At 41.1% G+C, this 17,464-nt stretch overlaps 2 protein-coding genes across 3 annotated transcripts in view; both read right to left on the bottom strand.

Annotated features, from left to right (window-relative positions):
- LOC142159775 (uncharacterized) overlaps positions 1-17,464 on the bottom strand; it is a 274,567-nt gene that overhangs the window by 92,196 nt on the left and 164,907 nt on the right. The window lies entirely within an intron of this gene.
- The window catches only part of LOC142159902 (uncharacterized), a 65,057-nt gene continuing 57,300 nt past the window's right edge, over positions 9,708-17,464 (bottom strand). Inside the window, exon 2 of the mRNA XM_075214763.1 lies at positions 9,708-12,134. Coding sequence (XP_075070864.1) covers positions 10,678-12,134 — 1,457 coding nt within the window. The 3' untranslated portion in view covers positions 9,708-10,677. The remainder of the gene's footprint in view (positions 12,135-17,464) is intronic.

The following is a 17,464-nucleotide window of genomic DNA, read 5'->3' on the forward strand; positions in this document are numbered from 1 at the left end:
TCGCTGCCACCGTTAGCATGTCAAGGATCTCTACGCCTATAAGGTGGACGTCTTTCCAGCCAGTCCTCCACTGCCTGTGGGGTAGCAAAGAAGTGGGAGCGACTGTCCGTTGTGACCCGCGCCCTGGAAGGGAACAGCATAGTGTAAGGGAGCTGGAGGCTCCTCAACTTTTTCTTTGCTGAGGTGAACTGTGACCACGCCCTTTGAACCTCCACCGCAAAGTGTGGAAACACCATGATCGTTTGTTTTCCAAATCGTAGAGGGTCTTGTTGCCTGGTGTGACTAGATCACTTATAAATAACTTATGGTATAAATTTAGTGAAAGGAAATAGCACAGGGCACTTAATTATATCGTTGCCAATGTACTTATTTTTGATATTGTGTGTATTTTGGTAAAGGAAATATCTTTATTTCTGAGACCAGGGGAGAAAATTCGTTTTTTTGCTTTAACTTTGCTAGAGGAAATGCATTATTTCTGAGGTATATACCTGATGTAAAAAGCATTTGTTGAGGAAGTCTTTTGTGTATTTTGGTGTGGAAAAATTACTTGTTTAAAGTTTTGTAACTTTTCTTTGGGAATGTGTATTATTCAACTGTCTGAAGAAAGGACCCAAGTTAATCTCATGTTAATTAGACCTTTTGATGTGTGAGAGTCCAGTAGCTGAAGGCACAGGAAGGTTTAATTAGACTTGCTGTTAGATTTCCTGTATCTAAAACAAGATGCAGGAAATCACAGCAAGTTTTAGGATAACACAGAAAAGTGTAAATATTGTTAGCTTTGCATTGCATGTAAATCCATGTTGCAACATATTGCATTCTGATTCTAAACATTGCTCAGACCTCAGGGGCGGGCTTACCCTGTGAGGCTCTGTCCAAAACTGTATAAATAAGAACTGGTTTGTATTGAAAGTTGTTCTTCTTGTTTCATCTGACCTGCTCACTGGTACCTTCAACCAGGGTGAGCAAATAAACATCACTTGCTTCAAACACCTGCTTGGAAACTTGTCTATCCCTATGACCTACAGATTAGACCCAACTCTAATCCTTTCCCGGCTGTTCTGAGATTTAGAGCCAGCTCTCCGGTACCACCGCTCTGCCTGTTACCCAGCAGCCCTGGCCAGTGTGATAGGCCAGGGGAGATCCATCCACAGCAACCCTGATCCATAGGAAGAGGTCAGGTGTACCAGCTCAGGTGCACCAGTAACTAGGTACACTAGCAGCATCAGTTACCCAGAAGATACACGGTTCTGGATGTCGGTAAGGAGTTCAATGGTGGTAGCATTTGTAAGCCCTTGGGATACTGAAAAGGAAATTGGCAAAGTAAGGTCAGCCGATTCCCAACAACAACAGACAGGGAGGCATAGGCAGTCCATCCTGTCACACCTGGCCAACTAAAGAACAGCATCTCTATCTTTGAAGTGAAGCAGCTTAGCAATAAACGTGCGGGCCGGGGCACCTGGCTGTGGGAGCTGGGCTGGCAGTTGATGAGCTCTTTCCACAGCAAATTGTGGGGAGAATGCCTCCCTGTCAAAATCTTTTCTCAGCCAATCTTCTATAAACATTAAGAAAGGAGAACAAAAGTGTATAGAGAGGGCACTCTAAGGAATTATATATAAAATGTCTTATAATACAGTTAAAATGAAACTTTATTGAAAATATGACAAATAAGCAAAATATAAAAAAATGGAGTGGAGATGAATACCATATGAGTACACATATGAGTACACTGATAAAAGCAAGTAGAAAAATCCCGACGTCTAGATAAGCTGTTACACATATGCCGGTTATTGTAGGATCTGCGGGTGAGAACTGTAGCTCTCCCTTGATATCATGGTTCATCACAATAGAGAAGAAGGTCTCAAGGTTAAGTTATACTATTGATTGAATTGCTTACCACAGGTGGGACATGAATTAAAAGTTCCGGACTGATCGTTTTAAAAACAGGGCCTTAATGGTTGTTCACAAATATTTCCACACAGTCTTATTTTGCTTTTAATTCATATTGGAACTCTATCTATTTGGAAATCTGCCAGACTTTGATGTTTATAATTTTTTTGTGGAATAAAAGAGTACCAAGCCGGTGTGTGTACCTCCGGATCACAACTTATGGAGTTTAACTCCTAACAAGAATAGTTCCTATTTAATAAGGTGCATTTTTAATGTTTCTGTTTTTTTGTTTATTTATGATTATTTTTATTATGATATTTTTTATATGGAATTAATAAAATTATTAGTAAAATTATTTCAGATTAATTACTATCTGGTTGGTTGACCTGCAGTACAGGATAGAGAATAAGCGCCTATTTTCCTGTGTATTTTTTTGTTTCTTGTTATTGGATTACATACTGATACACACTAATCCTAAAAGGGGCAACTATTTTGTCTTCATATGAAGTATGTAAATATTTTTATATATTTTTTATATTATATTACTAGCTGTTATTGCTTTCATTATCCCTTAATGATGGAGCGACGTTATTTGGGATGATTATTTGGGACTATAGATAAACTATAAACAACAAAAAAACTATAGTCGTAAAACCAGCTTTTCTTATTGATTTATCCACTCTTAGCGCCTGTATAACACTCTCAGTTAATTGTCTGAGGTAGTCCCCCGCTTTTTTTTATTTTTTTATTTGGATCTTCATAACCTTGACAATTCGCCAAAAAGCTCCTCAAAAACCATATACAACTCCTGATCATCATTTATTTATATGGTGCCAGCAAATTCTGTAGCGCTTTACAATCTGATCCGATAAATGCACCCGTCTTTTGTCTGACCACACAGCCAACTACCTCTTTCACAAATTATTCCACTGCAGAATTCACATTTCTACATGCCTCATCTATAGCCAGGCCACCCATTGGTTCAGGCCACTTGATTCTGGGTATTATCTCTGACCAAACTATTCGTGTGTAGAGTAATTGTGCAATGTAACTTTACACTCAAAATTAATGGATTATTTGTTACACAAATTATTCCCCCCAAATGAATAACTAATACTTCAGCTACCCAAACTTTCTTCTTGCACTTTCTTTTCTTCTCTGCTCAACCATCTCTCACCCCCCCCCCCCCTTTGGAAGCAGTTGGCTGTTTCTTTGTTTCTTCGGTACTTGGGCTACTAGCTGCCAATGGACGAATGAACGTCCCACTAACTAAACTTTAGGGAAGTCTTCCTGTGCACACCTATAAAACAAAACTCAAGAGTCACGTATCTGGGTTTTTGAGTACATCCTCCGCAAATTTGTTCTACGCATAAGCAGTATAGGGGAAAAAAAATAAATAAAAAAATAAAATAAAAAGCTTACTAAAGCCTACGACTTTGGGGAGTGAACGGGGGGTGGGGAATGGGTGGTTTAACATAGGCAATGTACAGTGCAGAGGACGTTCAAGTCAGCTTTTAGCGCACTGAGAAGTCCACTGGTTTCAGTCGCAACTCCTGCACCTGCATTTTCCCACACCCCTGGGCAGTTGGTGTGGGATTTTTTATATTTTAAAGTTAAGATGATCCCTAATTATGTGTATGACTGGAGCTGGTAGTGCATCTTATTGGTAAACTTTCTTTTTCACGACCGTGAGAAAATCCCCTAATACTATAGACCTAGCGCAATGAGCTAAGCTCATTGCGTATCGGAGCTCCTACTGGGTAGGAGCTGTTTGCGGCGGTTCCTCCCTTTTTTATTTTTCTGCAATCAAGCAAGAAGATTCTGGGATCTTACAAATATGGGCCCCCCCTGGGCGAATAACAAAAGACTTCAAGCAACAATGCCCCCCCCCTTCCCCCTGGGCAGAAGAACTGAACAGATTTCAAGCATGGACATTTGGAAATACAAATTTATTTGGGACAATTACAAGCAGGGACACTTGGAAATACAAATTTATTTGGGACAATTACAAGCATGGACTTTTGGAGGTACAAATTTATTTGGGACAGGGGCAAGCATGGACTTTTGGAGGTTCAAAATTTTTTTGGACTTTGATTACAGCCATTTTTGGATTGAAAGCTGCTGACAACAGAGGAAAACTTCAGTGAGTATATCGGGGATTTATTATTTTTAATAAAATATGTGGTGTACATGAGGGTGTTTACTGTCTTTATTGTGGGTTTATTATTTTTAATAAATGACTGTGGTTGTAATAAGGGTGTGGTGACTTTGTAAACATTTTGTGTTGTGGAACTACAGGTGCCAGCCAGCCGTGGGTGTCAGGGCATGTTGGCACTTGTGGTTCTCCAAGTGCCAACATGCCCTGGCTGCCGTGGGTATGCTTGTGCTTGTAGTTATACAAGTAGCAGCATGCCCACACTATTTATCGCAACCTGGCTGGCTGGCACTTGTAGTTCCACAAAACAAAATGGCGTCCATTTTTTTTTAACTTTAATTTTGCCGTTATTACCCTACACCCACCGCCCAGGGGTGTAGGAAGAGCCCTAGTGCTTTCAGCACTAGGCTGGATGTCCCTGGGGGGGGGAGGGGGGCACTCATTTTTTTCGGCAGACCCCACTCCCTAGGGAATCCAGCCCAGCACTGAACAGCCTGGGGTTGGTTAGTCATTATGGCAGGGGGACCCCTGCCGCGTATCCCACTGCTATAGTGCCTCCAACCCCGGCTGGTTTGCCTAGTGCTGGTTCCGTCAAAATTGGGGGAACCCCACGCAAAATTTTTCCCCGATTTTCACGGAACCAGCAGTAGGCTGGAAGCACTAGGTTTAAGACTAAATAGAGGGGGGACCTCACGCTTTTTTTTTTTTTACACTTTTATCTGTCCATTACTATTTTGACAGCTGCCGGAGCTCCGGCAGCTGTTTCTTTCAAAGCCGCCGGCGGCTTGGAGTCTTATATGCTTGAAGATTAAATTCGTACATTAGTAAATCCAGCTGTTTTACATGAAAAACCGCCGGAAAAACTCAGCGATGCATGGCGGATCAAACACGCCTGTTAGTAAATCTAGCCCTGGATCTCTTCAAGATGTTGGTAAGTATTATCTGTGTTTTTTTAATAAAATTATGTGGTTTGAATGAGGTATGATTTATTTACATTTTATTTCTATTAAATTAATTTGTATTAAAGAGGTATGTATTTAAATGTTAATTTGTGGAACTACATGGCTCAGCGGACCCTGGGTGTCAGTGCATACTGGCACCAAGTGCCAGCATGCCCTGGCAGCAATGGGTATGATGGTGCTTGTAGTTTTACAAGCAGCATCATACCTGTCCACACAATTACCCATCATCAGATAGTAGAGATCTTGCAACTCAGTGTAAGAATATTTCATTATATTCCAGACAGAACCCTGCAACGTCTGATTGAAAGTTCTCACAAAAATATCACAATGGACACACTTTTGCTTAATATGTCTTTTATTGAAATCAATAAGGCATGGTTAACATCTCTACTCTATCTCCTTGGCGGCGGTGGTAGCCCAAGACACCGAAAAGCAAGAGATATGATCCCGATTCAGTAACTGAAATAGTGACATAAACCTCTGTGTTGTATGTTTACTGTAACTCCCTTCTTCCACACACCTCTTGGTGTCACAGACAGAGTTCTTATGCAATCATTCCGTTTATAATTCACACGCTCATAGTAAATAACCACAGAATGAGATAATACAGGACAACGGGTTGGGTATGCTTTAACGGTGCTGAAAATGCCGACACTGAGGAGTCCTACACCTAAAATCCGAATGGCTGAAAAAACGATTTTAATATAAGCAGATTTACCTCCAAACCGACGCTGTAGATCTCCAATCGCAGCAGGATGCTGACCGCAAGTTATTCCGAATAGACAGGTGTCCGTCACTAGACTTTCACGTCATCGCAACCTCTATCAATTTTCATTTAAATCGGCAATGTCGGGTTAAGTGTTTAAACACTTAACCTGCGGGGTCCTGACATTATCGCTTTAAATGAAAAGGGGTCGCGATGATGTGAAAGTCAGGACTCCTAGGTGTTGGAATGGTGAAAACAATTACCACCGCAGGACAACGCCTTAACAATTCAAAATAACTCAAAAGAAACAATGCGTCAGATAAATCAATACAATTAAAATCAATATAATTAATGAATCGCATAATATAATTAAAAGCAATGTAATGATATCTTATACCTGTAATGGCATAAAATCAAAAGGTAGTCATACTAGGAACAGTAAAAGTAGAGATGTGTCACTTACTCTTACCCCACAAGAGGAGTCCAATACTCTGAAGGACCAGGAATGACTATAGAACAATTCCACTATACAGAGAATGAAAGGTAATGCCTTACTTCTTTGGTCACTCAGTTTCTGCAAGGGAAGGTTCCATAGGCTTACCCTGATCTTTCAGAGCGTTGTTGTCCAACCGCGTGTAAACATCAATTAATAGGGAAATAATATTTCTAGATGCAGAGTCAGATAAAAAACAAATCCTTCTTTATTGCGTAAATACACGGAAGTCTAGTTCATACAAGAATAGACAAAGCAATATGAACATACATTTCAGTTTATATAGCCCATTTGGGCTGGTACTTAGCAAATCAATACAAACAGCACAAGTTCTATAGAGAACAAAGCATGCATTGGTACAAGATGGTGACCTTGTACTCAGGAATATATAAATTCTACAATTACAAAAGAATTGACTTGTATTGCCTATTCAGAAATACTTTTCCTGAGCACAGGACATCTGTTGATTATTCTAAATATCATATCTAGAGCCATAAAATACTTAAATATGACTCTGAACATTCTATAATTCTAAATTATTCAAATGAATACATAGCTTATGCATAGAGCATCTATGAGGTAGATAAGCAGCTCTTTGTTAAAACCCTTCATGACCAGTGTTTCTTCACTCTGGGTATGAAGGACATTAATGGTTAATCACAATACATACAGTCATATAACAGGAAGAAGCATATGTTTGACTATTTCAACATTTAACTTCTTAAAAGGGACACTAGCAGATATAAGCTCATGGTGTCTACAGTACATTTGAATATAAGGATATTATAAGAATCTATTTCTACCATTATCTTAGCTTCAGGTATCTATTTAATTTCAGCTTCTATTATTTCCTTCACAGTGTCATGACATGGACATGTATGGCTTCCAGTGGCACAGAGTCACTAGAGCTTATGATGTGAATTAGACAGAAGCAGCCAGATGAATTCTGAGATGTAGGCACATACTGTATATTCAGAGTCAGCAACGTTGATTGGACAGCGTTTTACAGTACAGATGGACCATGATCCAAAACATACTGCGAAGGCAACCCAGGAATTATTTAAGGCAAAGATGTGGAATATTCTGTAATGGCCGAGTCAATCACCTGATCGAGATTGCATTTCACTTGCTGATGATAAAACACAAGGCAGTAAAGGCCTGGCAAAGCATAACAAAGGAGGAAACCCAGCGTTTGGTGATGTCCATGGGTTCCAGACTTCAGGTAGTCATTGCTTGCAAAGGATTTGTTACAAAGTGTTAAAAATTAACATATTTATAAATGTTAATGTGTCCAATTACATTTGAGAACCTGAAAGTAGGGGACTGTGTATAAAATGGTTGCAATTCCTAGACCTTTCATACATTCCTAGACCTTTCATACATTCCTAGACCTTTCATACATTCCTAGACCTTTCATACATTCCTAGACCTTTCATACAATATTTTTGTTCAACCCCTTGAATTAAAGATGAAAGTCTGCCCTTCAATTGCATCTCCATTGTTAAATTACAATTCCACTGTGGTGGTGCAAAGATTATGAAAATTGTGTCACTGTCAAAATATTTCCAAACCTAGCTATATATTTTCTTTTTTTTTGTTCATGAGAGAAAACTGCCCCTTTTACCCAGAACCTACTAATGTGGGAATTGAAACAGGGATGAAAAAGTGGTGCCCAAAGACCACAGGTGACTTGTATACTTTTGAATCAGCACAGGCTGAGGGCTAAAATTTCTGGTAGAATAGACTGAGAGAACTGTGAGAATCCAAAAACCACTTCCTTTATAGTGAAGTTCTCTGGGCCTGGTGACGCTGTGTCTCTGCCAAACCTTGAACAGGGCCACTGCCTTGCTGATAGGAGTAAGCAAACTCGATCAAACTAACTGTGCACAAGGATACCCCAGAGACTGGCTCAATGAGTAATCTATGTGTGGTGTCGTTTTCCCCTCCCATGTTATGTTATAATGCTTACTTGTTCCTAAAATATATATTCTTTATTCAAAAATTTGCCTTGGTGTGGAAATAATTATAATACTGGTGGCAGGGACAGAAGGCTAAAGCACAGACCTGTAATTTGGATCGGGGGAGGGAGATGTCTCTATTAGTCCCTGGGTACACAGCTGAAGGGAGCTCAGGTATTATAATAGTAAGTAGCAAAATTATCACTACAGCTGAGATATATAACCTTATACAGTATTTATCTGTACTATATTTCATCTGCCATTACAGGGCCTGGTATGCAATTTTGTCTAAATCTTTTTCTTGTACCAAGACACTATCTCTTTGCTCTGTGCTAATAACCCTGCACAGGTCAATCATCACCTATTAAACACAAATTCTAAGAGAAAATCCATATTAGTCTGTTTTAATGCTGAACATAAAGATGACCTGTTGGCATATGAACTTAGACACACAACACATGCACACTTGCATGTCCACGGCTGTATATTGAGTTGTATTGAAGCGTCTTGAGCAAAGAGGGGTCAACCATCTATAAAACTTGCAACTAGTTTGTGTAGGTGCAAAATGTACATCTTGTACCTAATGAATGTCAATATCTACATAACTCAGGGTGTGCTCCATTTGTGACTCCACATCCTTACTGTACTGCACTTGCACGTTAATGCACCTAAACCGCCTCTTCCAAGTACTAGGCGCTGTCAGTGTAAGATACGAACAACTCAAAATACAGACTGCAAGACGGTCAGCACCAGGATAAGATCCAAAGCACGACTGGGATGATGTATGGCGGCTGCACGGGTATCGCTCTCTGAAAGGCTGTAGTTCCATTAAAAGTACCAGTTTTCAAAACCCCATAAGACAGGCACCTGGGGGTAAATTTATCAAACTGCAGGTTTGAAAAAGTGGAGATGTTGCCTATAGCAACCAATCAGGGAGTTTGATAAATTTACCCCCTGGACTTTCAAGAAACTAAATTTCAAAGCACATTCCCAAAAGAAGTAAACAGGCCAAACTGAAAAGAAAAGATATGAAACCCCTTCCGTTCGCACCAGTAGGTATACGTCTTCCACACCATGAGAAAATTCCTGGTCAAAACTAGCCCAGAGCATGACCGGAACCACACTGTCAAGGAAGCCCTAGACCTTAAGGACCATGACATCAACAGGCACACCGTGAAAGCCAGCCAAATACTCTGGAGCAGAAAAACACCAGACCTAGCAGGTCTGGCCTTAGAGGCAGACAAGCCAAAACATAGTCCACACTAAAAATAGTGGGACCATACAGTGAATCTGGTGAGATACTGGTGTTTCTTCCAAAACTGGAATATGCAACAATACACATCCCGGATGTCCAAGGACACCATGAACTCACCTTGCTCCCTGCTGAAGATTACTGTCCTCATGGACTCCATCCTGAACTTGTCCACCCAACGTTGGATATCCAGGGAGATAAGAGTCAACACCAGCAGGACACAATGGCAAGCTGAAAGTGGACTACGACTACAAAACAAATGCCAAATACAGAGCAAAGCTGCAGTGCAGTTTAGAGTAAAAGTGACTAAATCAGCCCCCTGACAGTTTAGAAGTATTAATTGTTGTGTATTTCTGGCAGCTCTGCCAATGAGGTGCTGTACAAAGGACAGCCTCCCTATAACACCCTATGCATAGTGTGGGGCTGCCTGAACAGTTTTTCCTGCACACCCATCCTACTCCAGCCATAGCTGTGACTTACCTTCCATAAAATAGTCCTTCATGTGTCCCGGTACCCATTGTACCTTCACTACAGTGAGGGCATTTTAATAAACCCCTCCCAACTGCCCTAAATATCTTATGTTTAATGTACCATTAGTCTGTACTACTATTTTTCTGCAACATTTTCTTCAACTCATCAATATTTTGACAAATAAATGGTCTGCACTTGAAGCATAACTAAACCTAAAATTAAAATTTTTAAAAGTTTCAGCAACTTCCCAAAATGGAAGATATTTTACAAAAAGTGGTGACTGTGAGCCGAGTAAATTTCCAACACACAAGACACTGTAATCAGTCAGAAAATGGTTGATGACAGTGAAGAATAGCTTAAAATCAGCTACAAAGCAAATGTAATTGTAATGTTGAACATCTCAAGGTCTGTCAAGGTACAGGAACCTGTACGTATCTCTGCAAATATTTTGCCTGCCCAATCTTAAAGCAACTGGAATTTTAGGTTTTGGATTTCTGAAAAGCCACATCATAAATAGAACTATAGCCGTCGGGACTGATTTAACTTATAAAACATTCCCGTATCAGAGAAAGACTACCGTTTAAATCCAGTGTCACTTGTCTGAAGCAAAAGAAACTGCTTTACTAGTAAACCATTTCCAACAGTTTGATGCACAACAAAGCTTGATTTTCTGCATAAACATTTCCCCAATTTAGAACACAAATATTGGTATACTCATGAGTGAATTTTCTGATGTAGAAAAGTTTAATTTCTGGTTAAAACTTTTCCCACACTCTTAGTAATGTATGGCCTCTCACTTGTGATTCCTCTGATGTTTAATTAAGGATGCTTTATTTGTGAAGCAATTCCCACATTCAGAGCAAGAATATGGTTTTTCTCCTGTGTGAAGTCTTTGATGCACATAAAGGTTATGTTTTTGGTTAAAGGCTTTACCACACTCAGAGCAAGAATATGGTTTTTCACCTGTGTGAATTTTCTGATGTGTAACAAGGGTTGATTCCCGATTAAAACATTTCCCACATACAGAGCAAGAATAAGGTTTCGTTCCTGAATGAATTCTCTGATGTTCAACAAGATTTGATTTAAAAGAAAAACATTTACCACACTCGGAACAAGAATACGGTTTCTCTCCTGTGTGAACTCTCTTATGTGTAATAAGCTGTGATTTACTGACAAAACATTTCCCACATGCAGAGCAAGAATAAGGTTTCTCTCCTGTGTGAATTCTCTGATGTTCAACAAGATATGATTTACTGGAAAAACATTTACCACATTCTAAACAATAAGGTTTCTCTCCTGTGTGATTTCTCTGATGTTCAACAAGATAGGATTTAGAGGAAAAACATTTATCACACACTGAGCAAGAATAAGGTTTCTCTCCTGTATGAATTCTCTGATGGTCAACAAGATATGATTTACAGGCAAAACATTTACCACACACTGAGCAAGAATAAGGTTTCTCTCCTGTATGAATTCTCTGATGTTCAACAAGATATGATTTACAGGAAAAACATTTATCACACTTTGAGCAATAAGGTTTCTCTCCTGTGTGATTTCTCTGATGTTCAACGAGATAGGATTTAGAGGAAAAACATTTACCACACACTGAGCAAGAATATGGTTTCTCTCCTGTATGAATTCTCTGATGTGCAACAAGATTTGATTTAGAAGATAAACTTTTACCACAATCAGAGCAAGAATATGGTTTCTCTCCTGTGTGAAATCTCTGATGTTTATTGCAATCTGATTTACTATTAAATAATTTCCCACATTCAGAGCAAGAATATGGTTTCTCTCCTGTATGAATTCTCTGATGTTCAACAAGATTTGATTTACAGGAGAAACATTTACCACAATAGGAGCAAGAATATGGTTTCTCTCCTGTGTGAATTCTCTTATGTCTATTGCACACTGATTTACTATTAAATGATTTCCCACATTCAGAGCAAGAATATGGTTTCTCTCCTGTGTGAATCATCTGATGTCTTTTACAATCTGATTTACTATTAAATGATTTCCCACATTCAGAGCAAGAATATGGTTTTTCACCTGTGTGAATGTCCTGATGACCTGTGGGTGTATAAATATCAGTGTGTGGGAAATTTCCTCCTTCACATGATACAGGCTCCTCCTTAATATGAGTAGATGTACATTGCGTATAATCTGTGCATGTATAAATGTCAGTGAGATTTCCTCCTTCACATGAGACTGATTCCTCCTTAATAAGAGCAGTTTGATCTTTATGTAGTTCTGTTAGGAAAAATGAATGGTGGTTAGCTTCATGAAATGTTAATTTACAATCACTATCAATTCTGTGAAATAAAATAATAAAAAAATAAAACTTATAAATCCCGTTGTCTATTCCTTATGTATTATTATCAGATTGGGGCTTTCAGCTTTAATAAAAAAAAAGAAGCCATGGCCCCCACACCACAGTATCCAATGACCTTCCAAACTCTACAGAATTACTCTTCAGCAAGTCCCACATCATCACCTCGTCCTCCCCTCTACCGCTCTTACACAGAAGCCATTATAGTGTTTCATTACCACTACTCATTATAGTATCAAGAGGAATCCCAGGGGCTTTAGAGAATAGGAGAGGGTCACCCTTAGGCTCTGACACCACTGCAATTAGGGGCCCTTTGTTAGAATCTCATTTTGATACATTTACTGCCTGGTCTTTCCTTCTGTGTTTATCGTTGATGGTCTGGACAAACACACTGAAAAATTTATATCTACAAATTCTCAATGGGGCCAAATGTTTGGTAGCTAAATCTTCTCTTACCCAGTGGTGTGAGGGGCTGGTGATTCTCCATCATCACGATCTTGTACAGACCCGTGTGTCCTTCTAAATATTCATACTCCTGCAAGGAGAAATAGACAGTGACATCCTCACACCTTATAGGAACAAGACAAACACAATGATATAACAATCATCCAGACACATCCCCTGGTGGGGACGAGTATGAAATGGTGACAGTTAAAATAATAAACAGTCAAAATGTGTAACCAAACGGTCGAGAGTCATAATATTGACAGAATTCAGTTAATCACTATTTTAACTTTACTCTCATAAACAATGAGATATATGTTTCAGACATTTACCCGAGTTTTACTTTTATTAGGAAAGAGACCTGTGCTGTATGGTTTCAAATAAAAGTCTCTTTTGTCTTTACTTTATTAATTATTTCCCCCCTAGGAATCTCTGGTTTTCAGGTTGGTAGTGGGCTAGTTAGAAATTCCTACTGTGTCACCTCCAGGGATATAATACGATTTTTATACTGATGTAAAATTAATTTCTCTTAGTCCACTGGGGGACACTGGGTACATCGGATTATAATGTAGTGGGGATAGGCGTTAGGCATTTTAAGAAAGTTGATATTTAGCCCTAGCACCCACCTTTATTCCTCTTCCCCGTTTAGGCTTCAGTTTATGTTTAACCAAGTCACACATAAAAGGAGTCATATAAAGAGCAAAGTAACAGAGTAAGAGGAAAACAACAACCTGTTGAACAAAAAACACAACAAGTCACACTAAAAGAAAACTAGAGCATTAAGGGTGGGCCCCCGGTGTCCCCTAATGGACTTAGAGAAACAGATTTTATGCAAGCATAAAAATCCTATTTTCTCTTAAATTCAAATGGAGGACACCAGGTACATTGGGGACATCCCAAAGCCACCATCACAAGTGGGAAACGCAGAAGAAACGTTACAAAGCACCTTTCTCCCAAAACTGGCATCCCGTGATGCAAACACATGAAACCTGTAAAACCGTGGAAACAGAGAACCAAGTGGCTGTCCAGTCGAGGCACCATGCCATGTCGCTCAGGAAGCACTCACCGTCCTTGTGGAGAAAGCGCTAAGATTATCTGGAAGAGGCTGCCCAGCCCCATCATGTGCCTTACGAATTACAGCCGTAATCCAGTGAGCAATAATCACCTTAGAGGCTGGCCAGCCTCTCTTGTGCATCATAGAGTACCAAAAAATCTTCAGAATTTGGGACCTTAGCACATAAGTACACAAAGCTCGGACCACATCCTGAGAACTAAGAGAAAAAAACGCCCTCCAAAGATCAACATTTGGTCAGGGCTGGGATTTTTAATGTCCCGATGTATGTGGAATCTAGACACCATTTTAGGGAGGAAGGAAGGCTTGGTTGAAAGAACCGCCCTATCCTCATGAAAATCAAGAAGAGGAGACTTGCAGGAAAATAAGGAAAATCTTCTAGCCGAAGTGGCTAAAAAGGAAGCCAGCCTTCCACGTTCGAAACTTCAAATCCACTGTGTCCAAGGGTTCAAACGGAGAATGATGCAAAGCATCCAACACCAAGTTTAAATCCCAAGGCACTACCAGAGGAACATATAGAGGCTGCAAGTGAAGCAACCCCTGTACGGATGTTTGTACATCTGCCATCTTTCTTTGAAAGAAGATAAAAAGAGCTGTAAGCTAATGAAGGAGCAAACCAGCGTCCAGCCATTCTTGCACAAACATAAGTAACCTGGACAATCGAAAAGAAGAGGAAGGATACCCCCTCTTTTCACACCAGCAATATATATACTCCAGACACAATGATTTATTTTGGCACCTGAAGCATAGTTTGCAACACACGCTCAGACAAAACATTGGCTTGAAGGATCATAGCTTCAATAGCCACACGTTAAAGTTGACCCCATCTGTCCACCAACTCGCGAAACACTCCGGCATGGAGGGACCATTCGTCGGGCCGCAGTCTGCCTGCTCAGATCCGCCTCCCAAATTTATATAAGTTGCCATGACGGCCCGAATGTCCCTGGCGACTAAGGTATGCCACCGCCGTTGTCCGACTGGATCTTCACTGCCCTTCCCTGCAGCAAACGTTCTGTGCTGATCAGAGCATGGAACACCATTCGCAGTTCCAATACATTGATTGGAAGCTTGGATTCCTCCAGAGTCCAAAGACTCTGAAGACAGACTGAACCCAACCCCAAAAGCTTGTCTTTCATGGTAACCAAAGTCCAATCCTGGACAGAGAATTGGCGATGACCCCTGCAGAGATTGTCCTTCTGCAGCCACCAATGGAGCGACTGACACATACAAGGACAATTACAAAGCACCTGACTGGAAATGTTCAGGTGGGATCTGTTCTACTTCGAGAGGCGTTCTATCTGGAACTCCTGTGCATGAAACTGAGCAAACCTGACTGCCTGGAAAGTCGATACCATCTTGCCCAGAACCTTCATGTAGAAATGTACAGAGGTCTTTTTGACAGCCAACAGAGACCTTACCATCTTCCGTAAGGCCTGAATCTTGTCCGGAGGCCAGAAAACCCGCTGGTTGCGGGTGTCGAATTGAAGGCCCAAAAATGTCATCCAATTTGGACTTCTTGAAGTTGAGGATCCAACCATAAGTCTCCATGGTCCGGGACATCCGCTGGATATGGGATAGGAGTACCGCTAGGGACCCTGCCTTTAGAAGAACGTTCAGGTAAGGGATGTTTGTAAACCCATTGGACTGCAATAAACACAGTCATGATCTTGGTGAAGACCCTTGCCCAAACCAAGAAGAACAGAGAATAGTCCGATTGAATCGCAAACCTAAGGAGGGACTGATGACCCTCCCAGATAGGAACATGCAGATAGGCATCCTTGATGTCTAGGGTTACCATGAACTCCCCCTGTTCCATGCTGTGAATCACTGACCACAAGGACTCCATCCTGAATCTGGGCACCCTCAAGTGGATTCAAAGACTTGAGATTCAGAATCAGCCTGAACGAACCATCGGGCTTTGAAACAAGAAACAGGTTGGAATAAAACTCAAACCTTTTTGAGATTCCTGCAGTGGAATAACCATTCCGAAAGAAATCAGGGAATTGATGACTTCTTATAGTGCCCGTAACTTTGTTGGACATGCAGAAAGCCCCATGGAAAAGAACCGTCTTGGTTGATAACCCAGAAGATAGATCTTGTGCCCTGGGTCCATATTTCCCCTTACCCAGGAATTTGTGATAGACTGAAACCACTGATTTCGTAATAGAAGAAGACAGGCTCCCACCACGGCGAGCAGTCCAGACCTGACATCCACGCTGCAAACCACTCCTGGGGTTGGACAACTGACCTCTGGAATACCGACTCCCCGAAGGATGGAAAGGACCAAAACCTGGACATTTTGGGGTTTGGAGCAATAATAGGTAACAGGTGGTACTAGCTGGATGGCTAGGTGGATTGCTGTCTCTAGAAAGAGACAGCCATCCCAGTGAGCCCACCGCGGTTTCCTAACCACCCTCTCCAAACTCCGTGCATGGTGAAACATCAACTGCTTTAGGACACCGGGCACAGACTGCTGCGACTGTGGCCAGCTCCGAGGAGGTAACCTGTGATGGGTGCGGGGCGTGGCAGCAGAAGCACCTCAACAACACTTCTAGTCCTCTCCCCCTAAATTTTTGGGAAGGGTGAAATTACTTTACTCCACTCCATTGGCAAGAACATGCATTAATGGCTTCACCTCTGCTCTCTTTACACTGGGGAGGGGCTCGAGACAGGGTTGCCCTCTTTCACCTGCCCTATACTCTCTTGCCATAGAACCATTGGTCTGTCTGATTCGTGGGCATCCAGGGTGTGTGGCCTGCAAGCAGGGACTAACATCGTCAAAATTGCTTTATACACAGATGATGTGCTCATTTTGTTGAAGGATGCTGATACTTCGCTAACTAATTTACTTAAGATAGTTGATGGCTTTGACATATATTCGGGTCTCCGCATCAACTGGACCAAATCAAATCTATTCCCTGTGAGTGGACACATACCCTGGAATGCACAAACACAATCCTTGCTACAATGGAACAGTTTAAAGTATTTAGGGATACAAATTTCCCATAATACATCTGAATATGTCACTCAGCATAGACCCTGTTATAGAATACAATAAATTTAAACGTCATACATGAAAAAAGCTTCTATTGACTGTGACAGGTCAGGTTAATGTAATAAAAATGGTTATACAGCCTAAACTCTTTTACCCAGGGCCGCCTTCAGGGGGGTATGTCCAGTACTACTGTGAGTTGCCCGGACAGACTCCCTGGACAGTCTGGGCCCCGCAGTCACCGACCGTGCCTCCCCTTTTTTTTGTTACCGTCTCCGCGATGCTGCAGCTCTGCCTCCCAGACTCCGATAGGCTGGGAGCGAGGCCGGCGCGGTGACGTCATCACCGCGCGCCACACTCCCAGTGTATCAGTGACCAGGAAGCAGAGCTGCAGCATCTCGTTGGAGAAGGCAAGTTACTGAGCAACTATTTTTTTTGAGGAGGGGGGGGGGGGGGGTAGAGGTAGAGCCCGGGGGACCATAACTGTGGAGGGAGGTGGGAGAGCCTGGGAGACCATACTTGTGGAGGGGGGGGGAACAGAGAGAGCCTGGGGGTCCTTATTTGTGGATTTAATTTATGTTTGTTATTGTTGATTTTGGAAAAATAAATTTAAACCAAAGAAGACTTGATACATAATGTCAATAGTCGTAATATTTTTTTTTTTATCTGAAAAGGATGCAAAAATACCTTGCAAAACAAATTAACAATGTTATTAAAAGTAAATTGGAGACAGTAAAATGTGC

Source organism: Mixophyes fleayi, chromosome 6, assembly GCF_038048845.1.
Source record: "Mixophyes fleayi isolate aMixFle1 chromosome 6, aMixFle1.hap1, whole genome shotgun sequence".
NCBI classification, from domain to species: domain Eukaryota; kingdom Metazoa; phylum Chordata; class Amphibia; order Anura; family Limnodynastidae; genus Mixophyes; species Mixophyes fleayi.